Source organism: Coturnix japonica, chromosome 11 (assembly GCF_054131305.1).
Source record: "Coturnix japonica strain WE chromosome 11, WE-NBRP24, whole genome shotgun sequence".
NCBI classification, from domain to species: Eukaryota; Metazoa; Chordata; class Aves; order Galliformes; family Phasianidae; genus Coturnix; species Coturnix japonica.
In genome coordinates this window covers 11,413,317-11,435,402 of record NC_140673.1, presented here as the reverse complement: position 1 = coordinate 11,435,402, position 22,086 = coordinate 11,413,317, and the positions used below count along the sequence as shown (strand labels likewise).

Below are 22,086 nucleotides of genomic sequence, written 5' to 3'. Positions count from 1 at the left end.
TCCACTTCCTCTCCTTGTAGTTCAGTGTTTCCTGTGCACATCTGGGAAGTGGTGATGGATTGAGAGCCACAGTAGTGGCTGCTCCTCCAGGCAGGGGTCTGGCACAGAGGCGTGCCACAGCAGTAAGCTGTGCTCACATCTGCAGGCAAACCTGCAGTGCCTGTCAGGGGAGCTGTGTATCCAATTACAAAAACATCCTCGTTGCCTGTTCAGTTAATAATTCCCAGCACTGTCAGCAGCACAGAAATCTACTTGGGCCAGAATTGAGGAGGGTGACCCAGGCACTGTGAGACTGCTGAGCGAGGGGTGGGTGCAGAACATCACCTCTGCAGGAAAGGCAGACCTGGTGAAAAGCGTGCTGCGTCCAGCTCCATAAGAGCACGTGTGCTCAAAAAAGAAAGTGGAGCTTGTTTGAGAAATCGGAGAGATCAGATCAGGTGAAGCTGAAATCAGCAGTCAGGGGAGCTCCGGTGTCAGCGCTGCTGGAGCAGCAGGCTGAGCTGCTCTCCCTATTGCTGGTCTGTGCTTCAGCCACGTGTAGAGATAGCAGTGGGTTGGCCCAGCGGCGCAGCTCGCACCCTGAGCACAGAATGTAGCCAGGCCTCCCTCTGCTGACTGCAAGGAGCTTTCTAGCAAAGCTGTTTCTGGTTGACCACTTGCACTTGCTGTTTTCCAGCTCAGCTGTGATATTTATTTCTTTTTAACCTTCCCTTGTAGTCCTGATCGACGGAGTGGAGTGGAACGACGTCAAGTTCTTTCAGCTGGCAGCACAGTGGTCCTCTCATGTCAAGCACTTTCCCATCTGCATATTTGGACACTCCAAATCTAACTTCTAGCCACACTCGGAGGGACCTGTGTCCATCCCAGGGACTGCACACCAGGAGCCAGGAACTGCGTGCCAACTGCGACTCGCATCACTCTGCCCTCTCCTGCAGAATTAATCACAGATGTGCTTGGATTACTTTTGAATTACTTTTTTTCTATTAACTCTTAAGTTTACTACAAGGGAAGGAAACCCCCTTTAAAACAAAGGCAAAAAACAAACAACAACCCAACCAACAACAGTCTTAAATATAGATGTGCTGTCAACCAAGCTGTGGGGGAGTTGGCAGGAACAGGCAACCTGCCCAAACACCTCCCACATCGGAGCAGATAGCTGAATAACTGCACTGCTTATTAACCTGAGACCTCATTGGTGTGTGTGGGCTGGGGGGGCCGTGGATTTTGCAGAAGATCCTGCACGTTATGGTGCATTTCGACCCCTCCCTCCATATTTCTAGGAAAAACGATGGCCAGTCTTTCTTCCTGCTGCCAAAGGATGAGAGATCAGCGAGTCTGCAGGGCGTCCAGCTTGTTTGCAGAGCTAGAGAGGTGCAGATTGGAGCTTGCCCTGCGCTATGTGGGGTCTGCCCTGGGGACGGACAGGTGGTCTGCGCTCAGTGCTGCCTGAGGAAGGCTGGGCAGGAGCAGGAACTGGGGGGAGCACGAGGCGTAAGGAACCTCCCTGGTCTGTGACGATGACCAAACTGAGCCAGTCACCGTGTCCCTGCAGTGCTGCTGAGGGGGACAGCGTGTCAGTGGGGTCGCTGCTATTTACATACTCACACCGATTATTTACCTGTCAATAAAACCTCGTCCAGCCTCCAAGGGGAAAGGATTTTTTTTCTTTTTTTTTTTTTTTTTTTTTTAAATAGCTGCACATTTTTTTTAATGCTTTCTTAAAAAATGAAAAAGACAAAGAAATAAAAAAAAAAAAAGACCAAGAGGAAAAAAAATAAAATACCAATGAGTTGCCAAAAAAAAAAACCCAACCCAGGAAGATGAGCCGTTGCCTGTGAAGTGATCCATGGGTGTAAGGGCTGGAGCTGCAGCCAGCCAGGAGCTGTGCAAGTCCAGCTGCCTGCCCATCCATCTGTCACACTGCACACGTGAGATAACAAGCGTGAGCTGCTTCATCTGCTCTGCCTTCATCCTGCCTGGACTGTGCTGTCTGCACCTGGGTGTGCTGCCCAGATGAGCCACCCAGCACTTCTCCTCATAGGACTTTGAGGCTGTAACAGAGCTGCTGGGGGCAGGTGCTCACCTGCAGCCTGTAGGAGGTTGTCCTTGCTGTCTGCTTTGAGAGTGTGCCCTGCTCAGGCATTCATTTCTCTATGGGATGCATTCTGTTCCCAGCAGGGCATTAGCTTTGCTGTGTGATGTGATCCTGCGCCACAGTGGAGGCTACAGGTGGAACGGAGCAGTGGATGAAGCCGGGTGGGTTCTTCATCTCTGTTGGGCAGCAGGATGCCCTGTGCCTGGGCTCTGTTTGGTCTGGCTTTTGCTTCTTTGACACACCTTGCTGCTGCCGGGATGAGGGGATGCTCTCAGAAGCATAGAGTTGGTTGAGGCTTGGGGAGCAGGGTGTGCCTGCTGTGTGGTAGAGCAGGCAGCTCAGGCCTTCAGGGCCAGGGGCTGAAGCTTTGGGGGGTCAGCTTGGCTCCCACCCCCGTGGTCAGGCTCTGCAGGCATTTTCAGACGGTGCTGCTGGAGGACAGGGATGGTTTTGAACCTTTCTCTGCTTTGGCTGCTCAGTGTAGTTGTATTTTTCTCTGAAAGGTTTGGAGATCCTAATGGTGTCCTTCTGGGACAGGTCCTGTTCTGCCCTTCTGGTGGGCTCGGAGGGAGCAAAGTGAAAGTGTGGTCCCTGCTGCAGCTCAGGGCTGGGCTGCTCTGCTGGCTGATTTAATGAAATCCTCCCATTGACCAGGAGGAGGATGCTGTGCAGGCTGTGTGTGCTCCCATGGCGCTGCCTGTGGGGCAGGGCTCAGCTCGGGCTCACATCGCAGTGTCCATCTACTCCTGTGGTTTTGGTTGACCTGAGCTGATGCTGTAGGACTGCGTAGTGTTGCCTAGCAGCAGCAGCAGCGTGGGAGATGGTGTATAAGCACATCCCTTTTTTTTTTCCTTTCTTTCTTTCCTTTTATAAATTGCATTGAGGCTGTCGAATCAAAACCAAAAACCCCTTTCAAAGGAAATTAGTGTGAGATTTCTTCCTCGAGGCTCCCAGTGCTGTGGCAGGAGCTGAGTGATGGGCTCCACCTCTGGGCACCGCACACAGCCCGGTGCTGTGCAGCGGGTATGGGACGGGCAGACCTGCTGCAATGGCTGAACGCTGTGCTCTGCTGTGTGCTCCAACCTACTGTAAAGAGAGGGGCAGTAGCTGGTGCAGGATTGCTGGGTCCTGCCAGTCCACGTGTACATTGCCCTGCTCTACTGTGTGTGTGTGTGTACGTGTGAAAGGAGCGCTGGGTGCGTTTCGTGTTGGTTTGTGCTTTGGTGTAACTTTGTACACCCCAATTCTCTGGGTTACACCGGAGGGAGACAGTAACGCTGCTGGGAGAAGGGCTCCCACCTTGCTTGGAGACGAGGGCTCCTTGTGGCACTGACCTGGTTTGACTGTGCTGGTGAGCAGATGAGATGGGTTTTGTGGTGTCGTGCTGCACCTTGTGCTTGTTGGTCCTTTGGGTTTCTGGAGATAAAGGCTCGTCCCCAGCTCTGTGGATTGGTCACCTGCTGCCCGTGCCAGCAGGAAGCAGCTCACACAGGAAGGCCCCACCTGGTCCTTTCCCACCAGCAACAGGCACGGGGGGAGCAGCACAGAGCCAGGATGGGGGCATTGCACGTTGTGGCTCAAAGCTCGAAGGGAAGACCCTGTAGAGAGGGGCTGAGCCGATGGCTGCTGCTGGGTGTGCAGAGGTGGGGGGTCCTGGAGCAACAGTGGGTGCGATGCTTCTGTCCCCAACCAGCAGGTCCTTGGTTTCCATAGGGAATAGCACTGCTCTGCAGCACTGCGGGGCAATGGGGAAGCGCTGTGCTGCCATGGATGCTGTGTGCTGTGCTAACAGCCCTGCCCGGCCCGCAGCACTCGAGGGCGCGTTACCACTTTGTAGACTCCCGAGTTGTCCATCTGTTTCATTGTCGTCTTGTTTGGGTTCTCGGTTGTTTATTTTTATGACGAAAGTTCAAATGTAAATAGCCTTTCTTGGTTGTTTTTTGTTTTGTTTTTTGGGTTTGTTTTTTTTTTTTTGTTTTTTTTTTTTTTTTTTTTGAACAAACTGCAACGTGCTCGACCTCGTCAACTATTTTATGGTACTAATGCAACACTAATAAAACTGGACATGAAAGCACATCCCCGTCCCTGGAGTCATCTGTCAGCAGGGGCTGTTTGGCAGGAGGAGCCGCTGGGTGTCACAGCCGGCACAGGGGGATGGATACAGGGGTGGGAGCGGGGGGAACCGAGCCTGGCGAGAGGGCAGGGGTGAGCTGCTAAGGGCTGGGCGGTGCGGGCTGTAGGTGCGTATTGCGGCTCGTTGTCCTCCCTTGTGGCTGGCAGCACGCGAGGACACGCGGTGCTGAGCGTGAAGCCCGTCGCTCCGCCCGTCGCCGCTGGGCTCCCCCAGGCCGGGCGCGGCGCTCTCCGCCCCACGCTGCGCTCCGTGCCGGCCGCCTCCTTCCTTCCTTCCCTCCCTCTCTCCTTTCCTCCCTCCCTCCTTCCCTCCCTCCCTCCCTTCGCTCCCGTCCCGCCGCCGCCCCGCCTTCCTCCCGCCGCCCTCCCGCCTTCCTGGAGCGGCCGGGCGGCAGCCGGCGCGGCCCCTTTAATTCCCCCCGCTCCCCTCCCCCGCCCGGCCGTTTCAGCCTCCATTTTCCAGCGGATCCGGCACCTGGAGGAGGAGAAGGAGAAGGAGGAGGAGGCGGCGGGAGCGGCCCGCGCCCCGCACCCGTCCCGGGCATGGCCGCCAACATGTACCGGGTGGGAGGTAGGCGCTGCCCCCGGACCGGCCCGGCCGCGTGCGGGCGGCGCTGCGGGCCCGGCGGGCCGAGGATCCGGCGTTGGGGCGAGGCCCGGCCCGGGGCGGGGCGGCGGGGGTAGGCCGCGAGCGGGGGCGGCCTGGGGGGGGGATGGAGGCCGCGCGGGAGGCCGGGCCCGAGCGGGGAGGACGGGGGGGAAGTCGGGAGTGAGGATGGCGGCGGGGTGAAGCGGGGTGAAGGGGCGGCGCGGGGAGACCGAGGGGCCGCGGGGGGCGGCCCTGGGTGGAGCGGGCGGAGGTTGGGGCCCACCCGGGAACGGCTGCGCGGGGATGGGGCCGCCAGGGGCCGCGGGGCCGTGGGTCGGGCCGCTCCCCGTGTGCCATCCCGGCCCGGCGCCCATGGGCCGCTCGTCCTTTGTTTTAACTCTCGAGGAGAGGAGAGGAGAGGAGAGGAGAGGAGAGGCGGCGGGGTCCGGCGTGCGATGTGATGGAGTATCAACAGCCGGGTGGGCCGGCGTGGCTTTGCGCTCAGCCATTTTCCTTTGCGAAAAATGTTGTGCCGAACTTCCTTCTCCCCGCGTCCGTGGGGCTCCGGGGCAGCCCTTTGTGATGGGCTGCAGTAAACACGCAGTAAAGTAAACGGAGGGGAAAAAAATACAGCGGAGGTGTCCGAGCCGCCCTGCCCGGCTGCTCGCCATCCTTCGCTACTTTCCGTTCTGTCTGCCTTTCTGGGCCGGCCTCACTCCGTGCCTCCTTTGTGGCGGTGTGCTCCTTCCCGGCGGTGTTGGTTTACAGATGGATGATGAGCTGTGCCCCTGGGCCGGCCTGCCGCTGCTTCCTGTGCTGCCCCGGCAATGGATGTGCGTGTGGAGCCGTGTGTTGGGTTGTGGTGCTCAGAGGACAGGGATGGAGTTGAGCCTTGTGAACTTACGGCTGGGATGCTGGTGTGAATGGCAAAGGGAATCGCTGTTTGGTGTTTAATATCGTGTATGTGAGTCCTGAGTGCTGTACTGGTGTGTATCTTGCATGGTACCTGTACTGTGTGCCCCGTAGGCTTGTACAGGCAGTGGGAAGGGGCCCGTGCTGGAGATGGATAGGCTGCTTGCTGTTGCAAGTCAGCTCATTGCACAGCATGTAGGGTAAGTGCAGCCCAGCCGGGGTATTGCTACGGATGATGATGCTGGGATGGCGTCCTTGGTCTGGGCCCATCCCGGTGCTGGATCATACTTACAGCAAACGAACCCATCCTTGTGCTGGGGTGGTGTTGGTGTGTTGCCAGTACCCAGCAGCAGGCGGAACCCGGCCTCTCTCTGGCTGCACTGCTGAGGCCATGGTGAGCGGTGCTGGGCAGCTGTGCTGTGAGGCTGCATGCTGCCACTTGGGCAGTTGTTTTTCCAGGTGTCTTTGTAGAGCCGCTCCATACTCAGACTGTGCTCCTGCAGCCGCCCACCCCAGGTGCAGGGTTCCCTTGGCCTTAGGTGAACTTAGTGAGGCTCTTGGCATCCCTTTTCCCGGCCTGTTGAAGTTCCTTCAAACAGCAGCCCTGTCCTCCAGTGTGTGCCACGTCTCTCACAGTTCCCCACATGTCCACAGAGTGCATTCCCATCACTAGAAAGGTGATGGGAAAGGCTGTGGCCCCGTGTTGATCACATGGCGGCTCTTAGTGGCAGCCAGCTGAGGGTCGTCCCTGTGCAGCCAGCCTTCATCTCTGCAGGGAGCCCCATTGCTAGGGCATGCTGTGCCCCTGCTGTAGCCATTTGGCTGATGTCGGTCACCCCTGTGTGCTTGGGAATGGTGTCCGGGCTTTGCTCCACAACCTCCGCAGGCAGAGGGTGAGGCGCTGGCTGGTGGCCAGTTCCTGTGCTCGGGTGTTGCTCTTGTGGATGAAGCCTTGCTGGGTGTGCTGCCGAGCCCCACGTGTGGATGGATGTGGCCATTTCTGTGCTGCGGCCCCGTCCTGAGCCAAGAGGTTGCGTTGCTGGGTTGCTGCTGACCTCTGGTGCTGGTGGCTGTGTGCTGAAGTTGTGTGTGCGTTCCAGGGCGGGATTAAATCCCCAGCTGATTTGTACACGGTCACTTCGTGTACTTCCCATTGCAGGAAGAGCATCCAAGAGATAATCCACCGCTGGCCTTGCGGTTACCAGTCGCGTGCATGAACTGCAGACCCGACAGCTGCCAACAGCAGCCTGTGTGATGCAGATCAATAACACTCCTGGAAGTGCACGCTGATCACTTTTGGCCGGCTTGTGAAACGCTGTGGGTTTTGCTTTTGTGATCCAATGTATGGACTGCGCTTCTCTGACAGATGCCAGCGTTAAGTTAAGCACGTTGACAGCTGTTTGCACGGGCTCCCCGTGCAGGAGGTGCTGCAAGCTCCACTTCTGCTCTGTGCCTTCCCCAGGAGTTCAGCTGCAGCCCCAGTGTCCCAGCTCTGCTGTAACTGACAGAGCCCCGCTGCAGGTTGATCTGCTGTGTTATCCCCTTGATGCAGCACAACGACAGGTGGTTTTTTTTGTGTGCGTTTCCATCTCGCACCAATTGGAGGAACTGAAATCCTTCCACCTTTCCTCCTTCTCTCCCAGTGTGATTTTCCGGGATTATTTTCAATCTGAATCAGGCTCCCTGTGGGACTGTGTGAACAGCTGAATGGGTGCAGTGGGAGGGCTGGGAACGAGGCGGGGGGCAGAGCTACCGAAGGCAGTGCTTCTGTGAGGCAGACTCCATTTATGCCTTTAGATGAGAAGCTTTTTATACGTTCTTTGCTTTTAAGAGTTATCCTCTTGCTTGGGAGCGCACTACACCACAGAACTATTGGGACTGTTGAGTCTGTAGTGGATATAGGGTGTGCTTGGATGCGTGTTCACAGCTAGAGGTGAGTCAGGCACATCTCAGTGTGTGGCCAGCAAGTCTAAGTGAGACTGTAGCCCTCTGGTGCCTGGTGTTAGCACCAAAGATCTGCTTTTCCACCACCAAAGTTCTGGAGCTCCACCACCTCTTTGGTGCTGCTGTCTGATCCACACAGTGTCAGTGTGGCTGTCTGCTCTGTGCATCTCTTGTGTCAGTGTCACCATCCCCAACGTTTTTAAGAGCAGCAGCATGAAGTCACCGCCCTGTTATTGCAGGGTGTCAGTAATGCATCCCCAGGGACCAGGTTTGGCCTGTCCCCATGTGCTTACGTACCGCAGCCTGGAATCCAGGCTCATGCCATCCACGCTCCAGCTTATGGCTCCTGGCACCCATAGTGCTGCCTGGAGCTGCTGGCAGGTGACTGAATGTGTCCTGATATCATCATGGTGTCAGTAATAACTTTGTCTCTTTCTGGTAGAGAACAGAGGTGCAGAGCCATGAAGAAAGCTTGCACAGAAGCACACACCTGAAGCAAGCAATCCAGATAAATGAATGAAGGCACATGTGTAAACCCTCTCCTGTCCCTTTCTTTATTACCGGTGTGTAGATGTGGATGGCAGGAGGGGTTAATGGGAGCATCACCCCACTGCTCTGTATTCCTTACCAGGGCTGAGCTGCTTTGGTTTGGTTTTTGTTTTGGGTTGTTTCTTTATTAACATAAAGCTGAAGTTGAGTGTTTGAAGGTAACTTGAACTGAGGGTGGGTTTGGTGGTCAGAGGTGTTAAATAACCAGCAAAGTTAATAAAAATTAAGAGTCTGTTCTTGCAGCTTTTGAACTGGTTCATGCAGTCAGCAATCCTAGAGAATACAGGATGCTTTCTGACTGATCACATTACAGAAATGTGCGGTCTTGTGTTTTCCAGCCATCCTTACTCTGCCTGATACGGACTGAGCCATGAGATAGGTGCGATGCTGAGGCTGGAGCTGCAGCGTGCTTTGCTCTGTGCAGCTCTGCTGGTTGCAAGGCTGTGGTTACTGGGCAGAGCAGGGTGAGAGCAGGAAACTGGCTTCTGCTGGGGCAGCACGCCTTGCTGCTCCCTGTCCCAGCTGGGATAAGTGTTGGACATCACCTCTGTTTGGTTCTGCGCATCTTCTGACAAGAAGCGATCTGTTACATCGCTGTTGCTTGATCTTACACTGCATCTTACTGCATTGTGAAGTTGGTGTTCCTTATGTCCCCCAACAGAAAGCATAGCCAGCCTTCTTGCTGTGTTGCCTGAGCTTCTGCTGGAAGTCAGGTAACGGGAACAGCCGGGAAAGGTGTTTGTGTGAGATAAAGCAGCCCTGGTCTCCCCTGTGTCAGAGATGGCTGCTGCAGCGCCCACATGCAAAGAAGCCCTGCTTCAAAGAGTGTTTTCAAGTCCTATTTGATTCTTCCTCTCCACTTGTGAAACCAAATTTGGTCTGTTGGACTGTGTTGTTAACAAGAACTAATGAGTTTCTGCTGTAACTGTTCAAACTTATTTCTAAAGGAACGTGGTCACATCACGGTTCAAAAGGAATCAAATCCTTGTTCTTAGATGAAAAAGGTCATTTATTCCCAGCTGCAGATAGGAGTTCCTCATGTTGTCTCATAGGGTGTGCAGGGTGGCAGTTTGCAGGATCCTCACAGCCAGCTCTGCATGTTCAGTGTGACAAAACAAGCTCTGAATACTTCTGGCAACCTTTTTCTTTCCACACCTTTCACCAAAGGGATGCTAAAGCTTCGGGAGATGCCACAGCTCTTCATTTGTGCCACGTGTCTTTCAAGGGAAGATTCTTATTGGATCACTCTAGATTTAGTGCCTCGAGGTATATTGAAGCCACTTGTATCTCCACAAAGAATTCAGCATGTAAAGAGAAGAGTCTAATCGCTTCTGATTTACTTGCTTTGCCTCACCAAACCAGCTGCTGCCTCCAAGGAGAGTGCTGCATTTACATAGGATCTCTGGAGGCAGATGAGACCTGGCCTGACTCAACAGAGGAGCTTTGTCTTAGGGAAGGAGGGGGGTGTTCTTAAGACAGTTTTGACTTGTCATTGATGTACGAGCCTAACTTTAGTAAGGAGAAGTGAGCTGGCAGCTTTAAGGTGAGTTTGCAAGCAAGACAAAATGTAGGCTTCTCTTGCATCTGGCACTCTTGTTTGAAGAAACACCTGCCAAGCTGTGGTAGCAGTTTGTACTGGATTCATGTTGTGTATGACCTGGCACAGGAACCCTGCTCCTGCGCTTATGGGCTGTCATGCTAAAGACCAGCCCACAAAAAGGTCTGCTGGCACGACTGGAATTACGTAGGCTCACAACTTTGCTAATGGAGAAAATGTTTGTTTAACTACATGCTTGCAAACTGAAGTGCTGGAAGAGGTAATACAGAACAGGCTTTGTGTCCAGCAGACTTCAAGTCATGCTTACATGTCTGATGTAAAGCAAGGAAGTGGTTTGCCAGGGGTGTGCAGCTTGCTTCCATCCTGCAGGGTGCTGGCTGGTTGCACCTAGCGGGTCAGTGCAACCCGATGTGCTTCAGGTACAGCTGGAGTGTTGGGATGGGTGTCTTCATGCTGCTATGAAACACTGATTTCTAAGAGCAGAATTGCTTCTTTACCCTCAGGGTACTCTAGAAGCTTTATTTCACATCCCATGTTCTTACAGGCTCACTTTCAAGTCTTGTTTGTACACAGTCTCCCTCCCTTGCCCTGCAGCCAGCACCTCAAGCTGCAGTTACCTGGATGCGCTGTAGTTCTCATTGAGGTGCTTTGTGAGGTCCCACTGACTCCCCAGCCTATTCTCACTGCAGCAGCAGGCTGTTGTCCTGTTGTTTTTCCTCAGATCTGCCTTGTTGCAAACAGCAATTCTGTGCAGCTGGAACAGTGTTGAGTTACTCTGGGGAACGTACTTGCCCATAACAAATCAATTGGATCGAGGCCAGGACCTGAAGGGGTAGCGGTGGCATTGGGGGGCACAGAAGGAAGCAGGTGTTTTCATAGCTCCCCCTCATGCTGTGGAGCCTCTTGGGAGTTGCTTAAAATCTGGTTTTAATTGCCTCTGCACTGGGAGCCATTTCATGCCTCTGAGTGCCTGTCTCACCTTGCTCACTTACCTTGTAGCGTTTAGTATCTCTGTTTTAAAGATAGGGATCCGTGATCAGAACTTAATTATCATTGAGGCTTCTGTTCCTCTGCAAGATGTTTGAGATTGTACAAGTGGAAGAGCTAAATGCATGGCTAATGGGGCTGCATAAACCTCATTTCACTGAGGATTGGACAAAAAAGGGAAGAAAGATATGATGGGAATTTTCTCCCCCCCTTCTTTGACATGACAGAACAAAGAACAGAAGACCTTTGGGAGCTTCCAAATCCCTTCATGCTTTGGAGTTAGAGCAGCTGTTTGTCCAGGTTGTGTGTCCTGAACTTAGATGCATTTTGCTCCAGCACCATAGGGGACATTTCTTACCATGAGCACGGCGCTCACACACAACTCCTTTCTGTTGTGCTGCCTCTTGGCTTCTACCCATCTCTGTCCAGGTGTGTGTTTGGTGAGGCTGGGCAGCACGTACCTCAGCACTGGTGAATTAGCCACGTTCTGTTCTCACTGCTGGAGGCTGGAGTGGCATCGTGCTCTGTTTTATTGCTGACGACTGAGGAGAAGTTAGCGTGAATCTGAGAACATGGACTTCTGCCATGCGTTGTGAATACGTGAGGCTCAGCTTCCTTTAGTACAAAGCAATCCTGAGCTGCTTCTGCATGTGTGTGTAGAGGGATGCGTGCTTGGAATTTGATTGTGGTGGTGTAGAGCCTTTATTTTACAGATTGAAGCCCAGCTGCCCTTTCCTATTTTCTATAGGTGTAAATCAGCTGGTTCCTGCATGCTGCTGGGTGCTTGGGTCTCCTTTCCGCAGCACAAACACGTCTTTCAGCTTGTGCTTCCTGTAATGACAGCGCTGTGCTGTAAAGCTTTCACTTTTGAAATTGTATCTGCTCTGTAACCAAACGTTTCCTCTGGTGATGGCCCAGGGAGCAGCCAGGAGTCAGAGTGAGCCTGCTGCTATGGGGCTGCTGCCAGCAGCTTGGCTTCCCCAGCCTCTGCCACACAAATGGGCACCATGGTGGGTCATACTGCCCAAAATGCAGGGTGGTTGCCAGGTATGTTGGAGAACTGGAGCTTACCTAAAGAAACTGGCCTGACATTGACTGCAGGGCCCTGCAGGGAGTGCTCGGTGAGGCCTATAGTCACAAAGCACACAGAGCCCCTGAGGCTAATGTGAGTTGGGAAGGATAAAAATACTTTTGGGCATTTTTGCAACTTGATCACCTGAAAGCCTGTAAGGTTATTAGGTAGCTCAGACACAGCTAATCTTATAAATATATGACCTCTAGACAGTATGTGTTCATCTGCATTACCCCCTCATTTTCTTCTCCTCGGACCCGTGCAGGCTTATCAGCAGACACAAAGAGGGCACGAGGCAAATGATTTTGTGGTCATGTCTCGTAAGCATGTGTGAGCATAAACCCGTTATATTTATTGCTAATGGAGAGTGATTATTTTGCTGCCTTTGTGGAATATTTCCAGCTTCTGTGGTCTCTAGGTCATATTCTGGCTTGGCAGTCCAGTATCCGTGTAACAATATTGCTTTTCAGCATGTTCTGTATGATCCCACCTCGAGAAGAACAATGGAATCTTTTGGAGCAGTTTTAGGGCTGTAGGTGTTGAGTTGGTGCTAGCTGTGTGAGGGTCCTTGCTCACTGCCTTGTGCTGCTGCCTTGCTCCTCGGTCATTGCTTCGGCCCAGTGGCAGAGCATTCCATACCACACAAGAGTGATGCTGCCATTGGCAGTCATGTGTTGCTTTGCTCTTTATCAGCCTCGACTTTTCTGTTCCTAGACTTTTTTTTTTCAGTGTGCTCTTTCCTTCCTGTTCCGTGGAGACGCAAGCATCTTCCTGTTATGTAGAGGCTTGGTAATTCTGTGTCCCCATCCTCGCTCTGGGCTGGCCTTGCTGCCCCTTGAGGCGGTGGAAGGCTGCCATTGCTTTGCATTTTAGAAAGATTGAAGCTAACAGCTTAAGCAATTAACTCCCTTTGCAAAAAGCTGGCGTGGCCAAGCACCCACTTAGCAATGGAAGAGCCTGTTGATGTGTTCCTTAGAGGTTTACCTGAGTCGAGCCCGGGGGTTTGGGTGTTTTGTGTCAAATACCGAGAGATCTGAGGGGAAACGGTCTGGAGTTTGTTGGCGTTATCTTCTTATGTGGGTGCATGGGAGAGCTGCTGCAGACCAAGAGTACAAGGGTGGCTGCTGAGGTGAGCTGAGCCCACTCCTCACTTCCTTGGCCTAGGCTGGTGGCTGCTTCTGGAGGCCCACACCATTCGGGGCCCTTGAGCTTCTCTGTCTGTGAAAAGCTTGGAAGTTGCCAGGCTTGGAGCTCAGCAATTCAGAGCTGTTTGCTTGGTGTGCATATGGTTTTTATTTTTTGGTGTGAAGTGGTCTGATCAGAGGGAGAGAAAGAAGCTGGTCGGTGTAAAGACAGGCAGCAGAGCTCCATTTCTTTGGAAGAGCAGTTTCTGACTTCTAGCTTGCACCAATGCATGGTATGGATTTTGTATTTCTGTGCTCAGAACCAGGGACTTAATGGGAACCTCTTGCTTGTGTCAAGAAATGAGCTCAGTATGGTGTCTTTAACAGCTCAATATGTGGGGGTTTCATTTACTTTTTAGCAGCTCATATTTTAAAGACTCTCTCTTCTTTTTGCCAGATTACGTCTACTTTGAAAATTCATCAAGTAACCCATATTTGATACGAAGAATAGAAGAACTCAATAAGGTAAACAATCTTTGCCATTGAATCTCTGATGTTAATTGACCCGGTGATTGTTTGATTTGATTAAAGTCAAAATAAATCTCTGGTAATTAGTAACTTAAAATTCTTTTGTTGTGATGGTTCTCTGGAATGCTTTTAGACCTGCTAGATTGTCCTCCCTTGATGGGAAAGGACAGAGCATCAGCTGTAGGTCATTCTCAAGGTGACTGTACCCACCTATGGGGTTCCAGCCCTTCTACCACTGTGTGCCATGATCATGTGCCATGTAATAACTAATAGCTTGGGCGCAGGATGGAGATCTTTGTCACTTGATATTTCTTGAAGGGAACTCACTCAACAGGAAGCCATTATTTGCTTCCTCAGACTCTGTCTTCTTTGTTCATCCCTTGGGCCAAGGGATGTATTATTTTATTTGCCTGCTGCCATTGGTGTGTTTCAACACAACAGCAGGTGTGATGGGTTGTATGTGGGAAGTCTTTGATGCCGAAATGTGACCTATCTATCTGAGGAGGAAGTTCTGTGCTGAAGGCATGAACTGTGACCAAAACATGCCTTTTTGAGGCTTAATACTAGTGTGTGTTTTACAGGAATGTAACGTTGCTGTTTCTGTTGTGAAATTAAATGAACAGACTGAAAATAGGGGATTTTCTTCAGCCTTCAGTGATGGGAAGGCATGCCTTCCTAAAACAGTTACTCGGAAGAGAAAATGGATCAACATGACAAAGAACCTAAAGTTTAAAGTGTCCTTCTTCTCAGTGCAGATTATTTTCTGTTAAAGAAGTAACAGGAACTTCCTTACCAAGTTCCCCATGGATTCACAGCAGTTTGCTACCAGTGGCTGTATTCCATGTTTCCATGTTTCCAGGTGCAGTTTTGTTCCCCACTTTGTAGGAAAGCGTTCAGGGGTTTCTTGTGCCCCCTCATGCCCTTTTGTCTCTTCTCTTTTCCTCCTTCTTTCTACTTCTCCCACCCCAGGTTTGACAAAGGAGCGCGTGGTACTTGCAGCCTGGATCTCCTCTTGGCTTGCTCCTTGGCTCAGGTCTTTCAGGTTGAAATGAATACTACTTGAGTTGCTGTTCTTTTCACTGGTGTCAAGGAAACCTGGGTGACTAACTGAAAAGGATGGTTCTGCCTTGTTAACACACAGCTATAAGATGACTTCTGAGTTTGTATTTCATCACAATTTACAAGTTCTGGTTTATTTATCAGAAATTATACGTGCTCTGCACCAAAAACTGGTAGGATGCGAGTGGAAATTTGCATATATATATTCTCTGTCATCTTTTTCTCTTGTGTGTCTGTCTTTTATAATAAGAGAGCAACCTTTTCCTCTGTTTGCATGTTAGCAGCAAGCGTGTATTTCAGTTCTGCTTTTTGTTTCCTTGTGGACAGGTTGCTGGTCCACTGTCTTTTCTTGCAGGCTTCCAGCAGGGGAATTCAGATCTCAGCCTTCTAGTTTCATATCTGCGTGCCATCCTAATTTTCTAGGACTCTTCAGTAGCAGGATATAACTCTTTTATGTTGCATTTTCATTATTTATTGGTTTATTTTAGAAACAATAGGTTGGCTGGGTCTGTTACAAACCAGTAGGTGTGCTTCCTTTAGAGTTTGCCTAAAGCCAGTTCCGCAGTTCAGCAGCTTTACAAGCAAATCATCACCTATCTTGTTTTAAAGAGTTAAAAGAAAATGATCCCAAATCATTCAAACCTTTGGACTTCTTTGTATACTGTTACTGGTGTATAGTCTGTTGCAGGGTGCAGCCTCCTTTGTTCTCTTTTTGGAACGATTGCATTGGTCATCCTTTATCTCAGCAGCCCTGCCAGGGAAAAGAAGCCTATGGAAGTTGTTTTGTGAGAGCAATAACAAACTGGGTTCTTTCTTGCTTTTCTGCTCTCCTGCTGAGTTTGGACAACAGCCTAAACCTCGATTCTGTTGTGTTTCACAGTGAATCTTGTTAGGATTTTAAAAATGCTTTTGCGTTCTGCTAAATGCAGGCCTTGCACCTGAGAAGTAGCGCTGTGGTGTGCTGTAAGTGCAAACAAGTGACTTGTCACCCCTTGAAAAATCTGTACCTGCTTAAAATGGCAATCCTGCAGAAATGGTTAGGGGTGCAGGGCTGGCCACGCTTCCCTGCTCAAGAATGGATCACACTGGAGAGTGTTTTAGATAGCACCCCCCAGCTGGGCAGCCTGAACGGTGATCCTGTGCAGCCCTGGTGGCAGAATTGCTGGCAGTTTCTGGAGTGTTGTAGTTCAGTGCACACAGTTCAGGCTTTGTGCTCATTTTCTTTTCTTTTTCAGACTGCCAATGGAAACGTGGAAGCAAAGGTGGTGTGTTTCTACAGAAGAAGAGACATTTCCAGCACACTTATTGTATTGGCAGATAAACACGCAAGTAAGCTTGGCTATGATCATATCGCTTCTGTGCAAAATATCCACACTTGGGTAGAATTTTGTTGCAATTTTTTAAGTATTGTTACTTCAAGATGTAATTTCCCCTCATTCATCTTAAGCAAAGTGCACTGCTGGTTTGGCTGACTTCTTTTTCCCTGCCATACGTCCTTAAAAACTTGGTTATCACGGTGGGGGGGGAATATAAGTTTGGGACTGAATAAAATCAGTTGGGACTGAATAAAGGCATCTTAATGGCTCCATGCAAACTGATTTCCTAACTTCTGGAATGGGAGCGAAAATATTCTTTCTTCTATTACTTCTCCAGGAATTGTTTGGATAGCAAAACAAAACAACAGTGACCAAAAACCCCGCTTTGCTTTAAGGAGCAAGTCCAATAGCCTGATGATAGGAAATCAGCTTTTGAAATGGGGCCAACTTGAAACTTGGCTAGCAGGAGTTGTCTTTAAATCTCAGTGTTAGTCATGTATTATTTTATTCGAGTTGACATAGATTTCCTTTGAACATGCTGAGTAAATACATTTTAAAGCCCTGAATTTTAGGACATTCCACCTTTAGTTTGGATAGCTCAGCTCCTTTTGTTAGGAAAAGAGCAGTGTCTAGGCTTGAGACTTGAACATTTAAAACTTTAAGTAGTATCTATAATTTCTGCTTTTTTAAAAATAAATAAGGAACATCATGATACTTAATACAGTTCAGAGTTGTTCCTGCTATCCTAGCTTGGCCTCCTTTTCTGGTACGCATTGATTTGATTGTTTTTACTGAGCACTGTGTTAATTTCTGCTGCTGTGCCCTCTGTCAAGAGGGGACGTGTGAGACAGCTGAGCAGAGATGGAAGCTTATTTCTAAACAAAAACTTAGGGTCACGATTCTTCTATTATGGAAGCAGTTTGAGAATACTGACATCTGCATACAAAAATAGTTGTGTGTGTAGTTCATGTGTTTGCCCATGTAAGCCTGTAATGTCCTTGCACGGACATTCAATTCAAGAACAAATAACAACAACAGAAAAAATAACAGAAGCTGCTGTAGATGTGTGCATTCTGAACTTGGGGATGAAGGAGCATGGTGCAATCCTCAGCTTTCAGGAGTACCCGTCCCATTTCTGGGGGAGAAACAGTGCAGCGTATCACATAAAGTCGGGCACGTTATTTAGGGTCCTTGCAACCTGTTTGATTCCGCTGTCAGTAAGGGTTAGATTTACATTCATTACACCTTCCTCTGCCAGTTTAGTATCTCTCCCATCTCATCCTTTCTAGGTAATGGAAGCAGCATTAGTTAAAATGGTGCCAAAACAAGCACGTTGAACGTGTGGGGAGGATGTAAGCAGGCACAGTTAATAAATTGTGATCGTAAATAATGGAGTATGTGAGATGTACAGCTCAGATTGCTAAGATGTAGCAAGAAGTATGGGCAGCCTTATCAGTCCTATTTCCAGGCTCTCCTGTGGGCACAGAGATAAGGAAAAATGACCAATCCGATCTGGGCACGTCAGAACTATGATTTGGCTGCTGGGTACCTTTGTCTTTTAATGTGCTTCATAAGAGATGTATGAATAGACTGTGATGCGTGTATAGTATGGATCTGGCTGGGTTGCGTGGGGATTCATTAAATCTGGTATTTAGTTGTGACAGTGAATACAGTGTCTGCAGGTGTTCCCAGCAGTATATGCTGATGGGGAAAAATGCATCAAAACTGGCCACCTTTTAATAAATACAAATATTTTCTGTTGTATATTTAAGTCCAGGTCAACCCCTCTGTTGCACTAGTGTAACTATACACTGGGAAAAGTCATGTGGCATTGAGCTGAGATTTAGCTGTGCTGCTGATCTGTGGCAGCAGGCGAAGCTTTTCTGCTATCTCTTCAGTGCAGCACTATTCATTTTATCCAAGAATACTGAAGCTTAATAGGAGCTTCGCCATGAACAACATGACTATTGATTGCTTGGTCTGCGTCTCACTTGACTAGATTTAGTACAGGAAGCAGGTAGGAATGATTCAAAGGCATGCATGTCTCAGGCTGAAAATGAAAACCCTTCCTTTCAACTCTCATAAACACTCTTTCATCCTGCAAAGACTGATTTCTTGTAGTGATGAAAATGAAGGGTTTTTTTTTAACGTAAACAAACAATTCGTTGTTCATTTCCATATCTGTTTGAAAGACAGAAAGAATATTCTATGCAATAATCCCAGCAATAGTTTCTGAGGCTCCTTCTTACCGTAAACTTTTTTAATAACTACAGCTTTTCCTTTTGGTGCAGAATAAGATTTCTGCTCAGTGACTTCCATTTACACAGATGTGCTGTTGTGTGGATTCTGTTCTTCAGGGGAGGAGAAGAGAATAAAATGATGCTTTTTGGACAGCAGTTCTTTACTCTGAAAAAAACCTGACACCCTGTGTGATCTAATGAGATACAACGCTGTGGATGTTAAGATCCTAGTAGGGTTACTCAAGGCTGTCACCGGCTTTGAGTTCGTTTCCATAAAGTCTCCTGTTGCCTCATTTTGATGCATTTGCAGTCAGATGTACGTATGTGCATCGCTGATCTTTTAACTGCCTTTGTTCAGCTGATTAATGGAGCTTTCTGACTGCAGACATTCCTGGATTCGCAGTCTTATATGCAGATGCCTTCATTTTAGGCCTTCTCTCAAGATCAGCGCAGTGAAAGAACTGAATAATGGGAAAATACCTGTGTATTTTCTAGTACTGTTTCTCTCAGTGCAGAAAGGAAAGGGGTGGGAATTGTGGAAGGAATGTTGTAAAGCTATATTTTTAATAGAGAATTACGCCCTTATGCTTTTACTGTACAATCCATCAGATATTTGGAAATCTGAGCAGGTGGTATTTTCTCATAGCTCTTTACAAAGAAGAGAAACAAGCAGGCAGCAGCTCATTCCGTAGTTTGTGATTGTGAGTACCTGGTGTGTGCAACTGGATCCTGGGATTTGATCTGTGATCTTACTGTTTTTATCACATGATATCCAACTTGTCTAAGCTGTCCCATAAATCTTTCAGCCTTATAATGGCTTCCATACATTGCTGGCACTTTCTATTCATAAGCTTCTTTAATCACCTCGCAAATTATTCTCGGGAATTTCTCTGCCTGGTTGTGAAATGAACCCACTTCACCGGTAGGAGTCTATTGAATGTTCTCACCCAAAGACTTTGTAGTGCTTTAAGGTAGAATATTGCATGCAGACAGAATTACAGACAGAACCTGATAGAAGGGAACCGTGCTCTGTATTTTATTGTTTATTCCTCAAGCCGCAATTGGATGCTGTGACTGTATTTTCTCCCTATAGTTTCTTCTATAATTAAGTAATTATTTCTAACAGCAGGAATGGGATCTCCTGTCCTCTCTCCTAACCATCCACCCTGGCTGGCTCCAGTTCCGTGCTCTCCATCTTGCAGCAATGGTTCTTTTACTTCATTCAAAATACTCATCCTGATTGTGAAGCCATGATGTTAGGAGTTGAAGAGCCACTTAGCTGGTGTGAGCCGAGCGGCATGGGCAGCGCTTGGCAGCTTTGTGGTCAGCTTTCATCAGCTGGTGTTTGGGTGCCAGGCGTGCTTGGCATCATGCTTTTCTAAGTGCTGAGTCTTCTAAAAATAAGCATCTTTTAATGATGAGGTGTCATTACTCAATCAGTCCGTGAGCTGGGTGAGAGCCGTGTGCCTAAACAGCGAGGGGTCCACTGTGTATTTTTAGATAGCACCAGCCAGTGTAAATGCATTTTGTTGACAGCTTTACTGATTAGTTCTTGACTGTTTTACACCATTTTCTCCCTGATCCACACACACAATTATAAAACAAGCCAAGCTCATTAATCTGTGCATGGACATTTTTGGGCCCACTGCTGAGAGGAGGAAACTGTGATTTCCTCTTTCAGCACTGGTGTGGTGAGGAAGGAAAGTGTCAAAAACGGAGCGTGTTTGCTCCATCCCTTCCCACAGTGTTGACCATAGTTGCAGCAAGTCTTCACAGTAAGTCTTGGAAGAGGTCATGAGATGTTTGCCTGGTACTGTGGTCAGTTTCTCCTGAACTGCCCAGGTGTAAGGAGTAACACTTGTTGAAAGTTGCGCCACATTTTTGTACCTGTGAGTCAATATTTGGGTATTGGTAGAGAAAATAAATGAGGTTCCAAGGCTTAATATGGACCATTAGAAGTGGTCCTGGGAAAAGCAATCTGTTGTCACAGCATTGGTTTATTCCGGCGCAGAAGGATCTTCTGTGGAGTTATAGAACTGTTGAATGTAGAGTTGTAGAACATCTTTCAGAGCTGCTTAGTTGAAGTTTCCTTCCTGCTGAAGGAAACATCACAGGTCACTTCCCCCAGCTTTATTGAGTTTCCCAATGTTTTCACTCCTTTTTCTATCTTTTTACCTTTATGTGTAAAATGTAGTGATACTATGCTAACTAGAATCATAGAATCACCAAGGCTGGAAAAGATTTCCAAGATCATCCAGCCCAACCATCTGCCTATCACTAGTATTTCCCACTAAACCATGTCCCTAAGTACAACATCTAGATGTTTCTTGAACACCTCCAGCCACAACTTCCATCCTTCTGTTACTACAGGCGTGCCTGTCTTCCAAGCTGGACATCCCAGTGAGCATCTTATTTCTGTGTCATTTGCCTTTGTACTTTTCTGAGTTCTGCCATGTGGCAACTTGCACAAAGCCCAGAATGCAGAGAATCATAGAATCACAAGGTTGGAAAGGACCTACGAGATCATCTAGTCCAACCGTTCTCCCTTTACCATACCTACAGCAAACCACTAAACCATATCTCCTAGCTCCCTACCCAGATGCATCTTGAACACTGCCAGGGATGGTGACTCCACCACCTCCCTGGGCAGCCATTCCAGTGCCTGAACACTCTCTGAGAGAAAAAGTTCCTTTTATGTCTAGTCTAAACCTCATCTGATACAACTTGCGGCCATTTCCTTGTGAGAGCTCTGTTGTATCTCTGCGGTGGAGAGCCCGGTCAGATCTGTATCAAATTGCTATTCTTTCTAATGTCTAGCAAATATTGATGTTTAATTTCGCATCTCATATATCCAGTCGTTTTAAATTACAATTTCTGCCTCTTGGGCATCTCCTGCCAACTCAGTTTGCTCTTTCTAATTATTTTCCCCAATATATATTAGCTTTCACATGAGTCTTGCTGTTTGTGTCCTGTCTCTTGCTTCCACTGTGTCCCTGTCAAGCTTTTCTTAATGTGCTATTAATGATTCTGTAGTCAAACATCAAATCATGCTTAATGTATTGCAGTCTTTGCAGCATTCCACTGGCTACTTTTGCATAACTGCAGTATTACTGCTTATATCGAGGCTAAATGTTTCATTTTAAATCCACATGAGTGCATCTATCAAGCAGAGAGATTAATTTTGAAGCAAAGCTTTACGAGATCATTGAAATCCCAATATACTGCACCGGCTGTGTTCTCATCACTTACCCCACAGTACTGCCTTAAGTGTGGGCATGTGCTTCTGAAAGGAGTTTATTATTGTTATTACTATATATTCTAAGACTATTGTCTTTTATCTTTCAAGTGCTGCCATTCTGGAGCCTGAAGTCTGCTTTGCTGAGAGTGTGAGCTGCAGGAGGTTGAGGTTCAGTTGTGCTGCATGTGTCCTGGAGCCTTAGGCTGACTTAGTCCCATTTGGGTTTATAGCCATCTTACACCTTTGCAGTGCGTGAGGTGATGAGGTGGTATTCGTTACTGTTTTAATCAAAGCTGCTTTTTGCATGACTCCAGTCCTGCTTTCCCAGTGCATTTCTTCAGAACGCATTTGTCAGAAGGCATTGTGCCTTTTCCTTTGTAAGGCTGCACGTAGCAGAGCTGGCATAAGGAAACATGTGCATCCCACCTTCCTTGCTTCATTACAAACACAAGGCAGATAAATAAAACAGGAGTTGGAAGGTTTGTACTTCCAGAGATGAGCTTGGTTTTGCTGGGTGGTTTTGTTTTCTTAGTAGATAAGACTAGCGTGTGGCCCTCAATATACTTTTAAATGTAGTTTTTGAAAGCTCTCAGCTACTAAATATACTGAAGATATTAAGTGTATTAATTATTAAGCTGCTCCTTAGTGTTTTTCCTTCATTACTCTGTGCATACTCTGATTCTCCAGAACCTTTTCAAAGTGCAGGAGGCATTCATGCTTTTTCCATGATGTTTTTGAGCAA

The 22,086-nt window shown here is 48.7% G+C and overlaps 2 protein-coding genes across 25 annotated transcripts in view; both read left to right on the top strand.

The window, feature by feature from the left end:
- Positions 1-4,171, top strand: part of PACS2 (phosphofurin acidic cluster sorting protein 2) — a 60,166-nt gene extending 55,995 nt beyond the window's left edge. For 13 of the 16 annotated variants that reach the window (XR_014932669.1, XM_085511167.1, XM_085511168.1 and 10 more), the window contains one exon: positions 718-4,171. Coding sequence is in view for 12 of the 16 variants with exons in the window: in XM_085511167.1 (XP_085367293.1) it covers positions 718-836 (119 nt within the window). In the remaining 4 variants the exon portion in view is untranslated. The remainder of the gene's footprint in view (positions 1-717) is intronic. The other 3 variants (XR_014932667.1, XR_014932666.1, XR_014932665.1) reach the window with 1 other exon arrangement.
- Positions 4,172-4,666: 495 nt separating this feature from the next.
- The window catches only part of MTA1 (metastasis associated 1), a 64,691-nt gene continuing 47,271 nt past the window's right edge, over positions 4,667-22,086 (top strand). For 4 of the 9 annotated variants that reach the window (XM_015869431.3, XM_015869432.3, XM_015869430.3 and 1 more), the window contains exons 1-3: positions 4,667-4,799; positions 13,421-13,488; positions 15,786-15,879. In XM_015869431.3, coding sequence (XP_015724917.1) covers positions 4,772-4,799; positions 13,421-13,488; positions 15,786-15,879 — 190 coding nt within the window. In that variant the 5' untranslated portion in view covers positions 4,667-4,771. Of the gene's footprint in view, positions 4,800-4,962; positions 5,015-5,084; positions 5,297-13,234; positions 13,257-13,420; positions 13,489-15,785; positions 15,880-22,086 lie in introns of those variants that run through there. The other 5 variants (XM_085511174.1, XM_085511175.1, XM_085511173.1 and 2 more) reach the window with 5 other exon arrangements.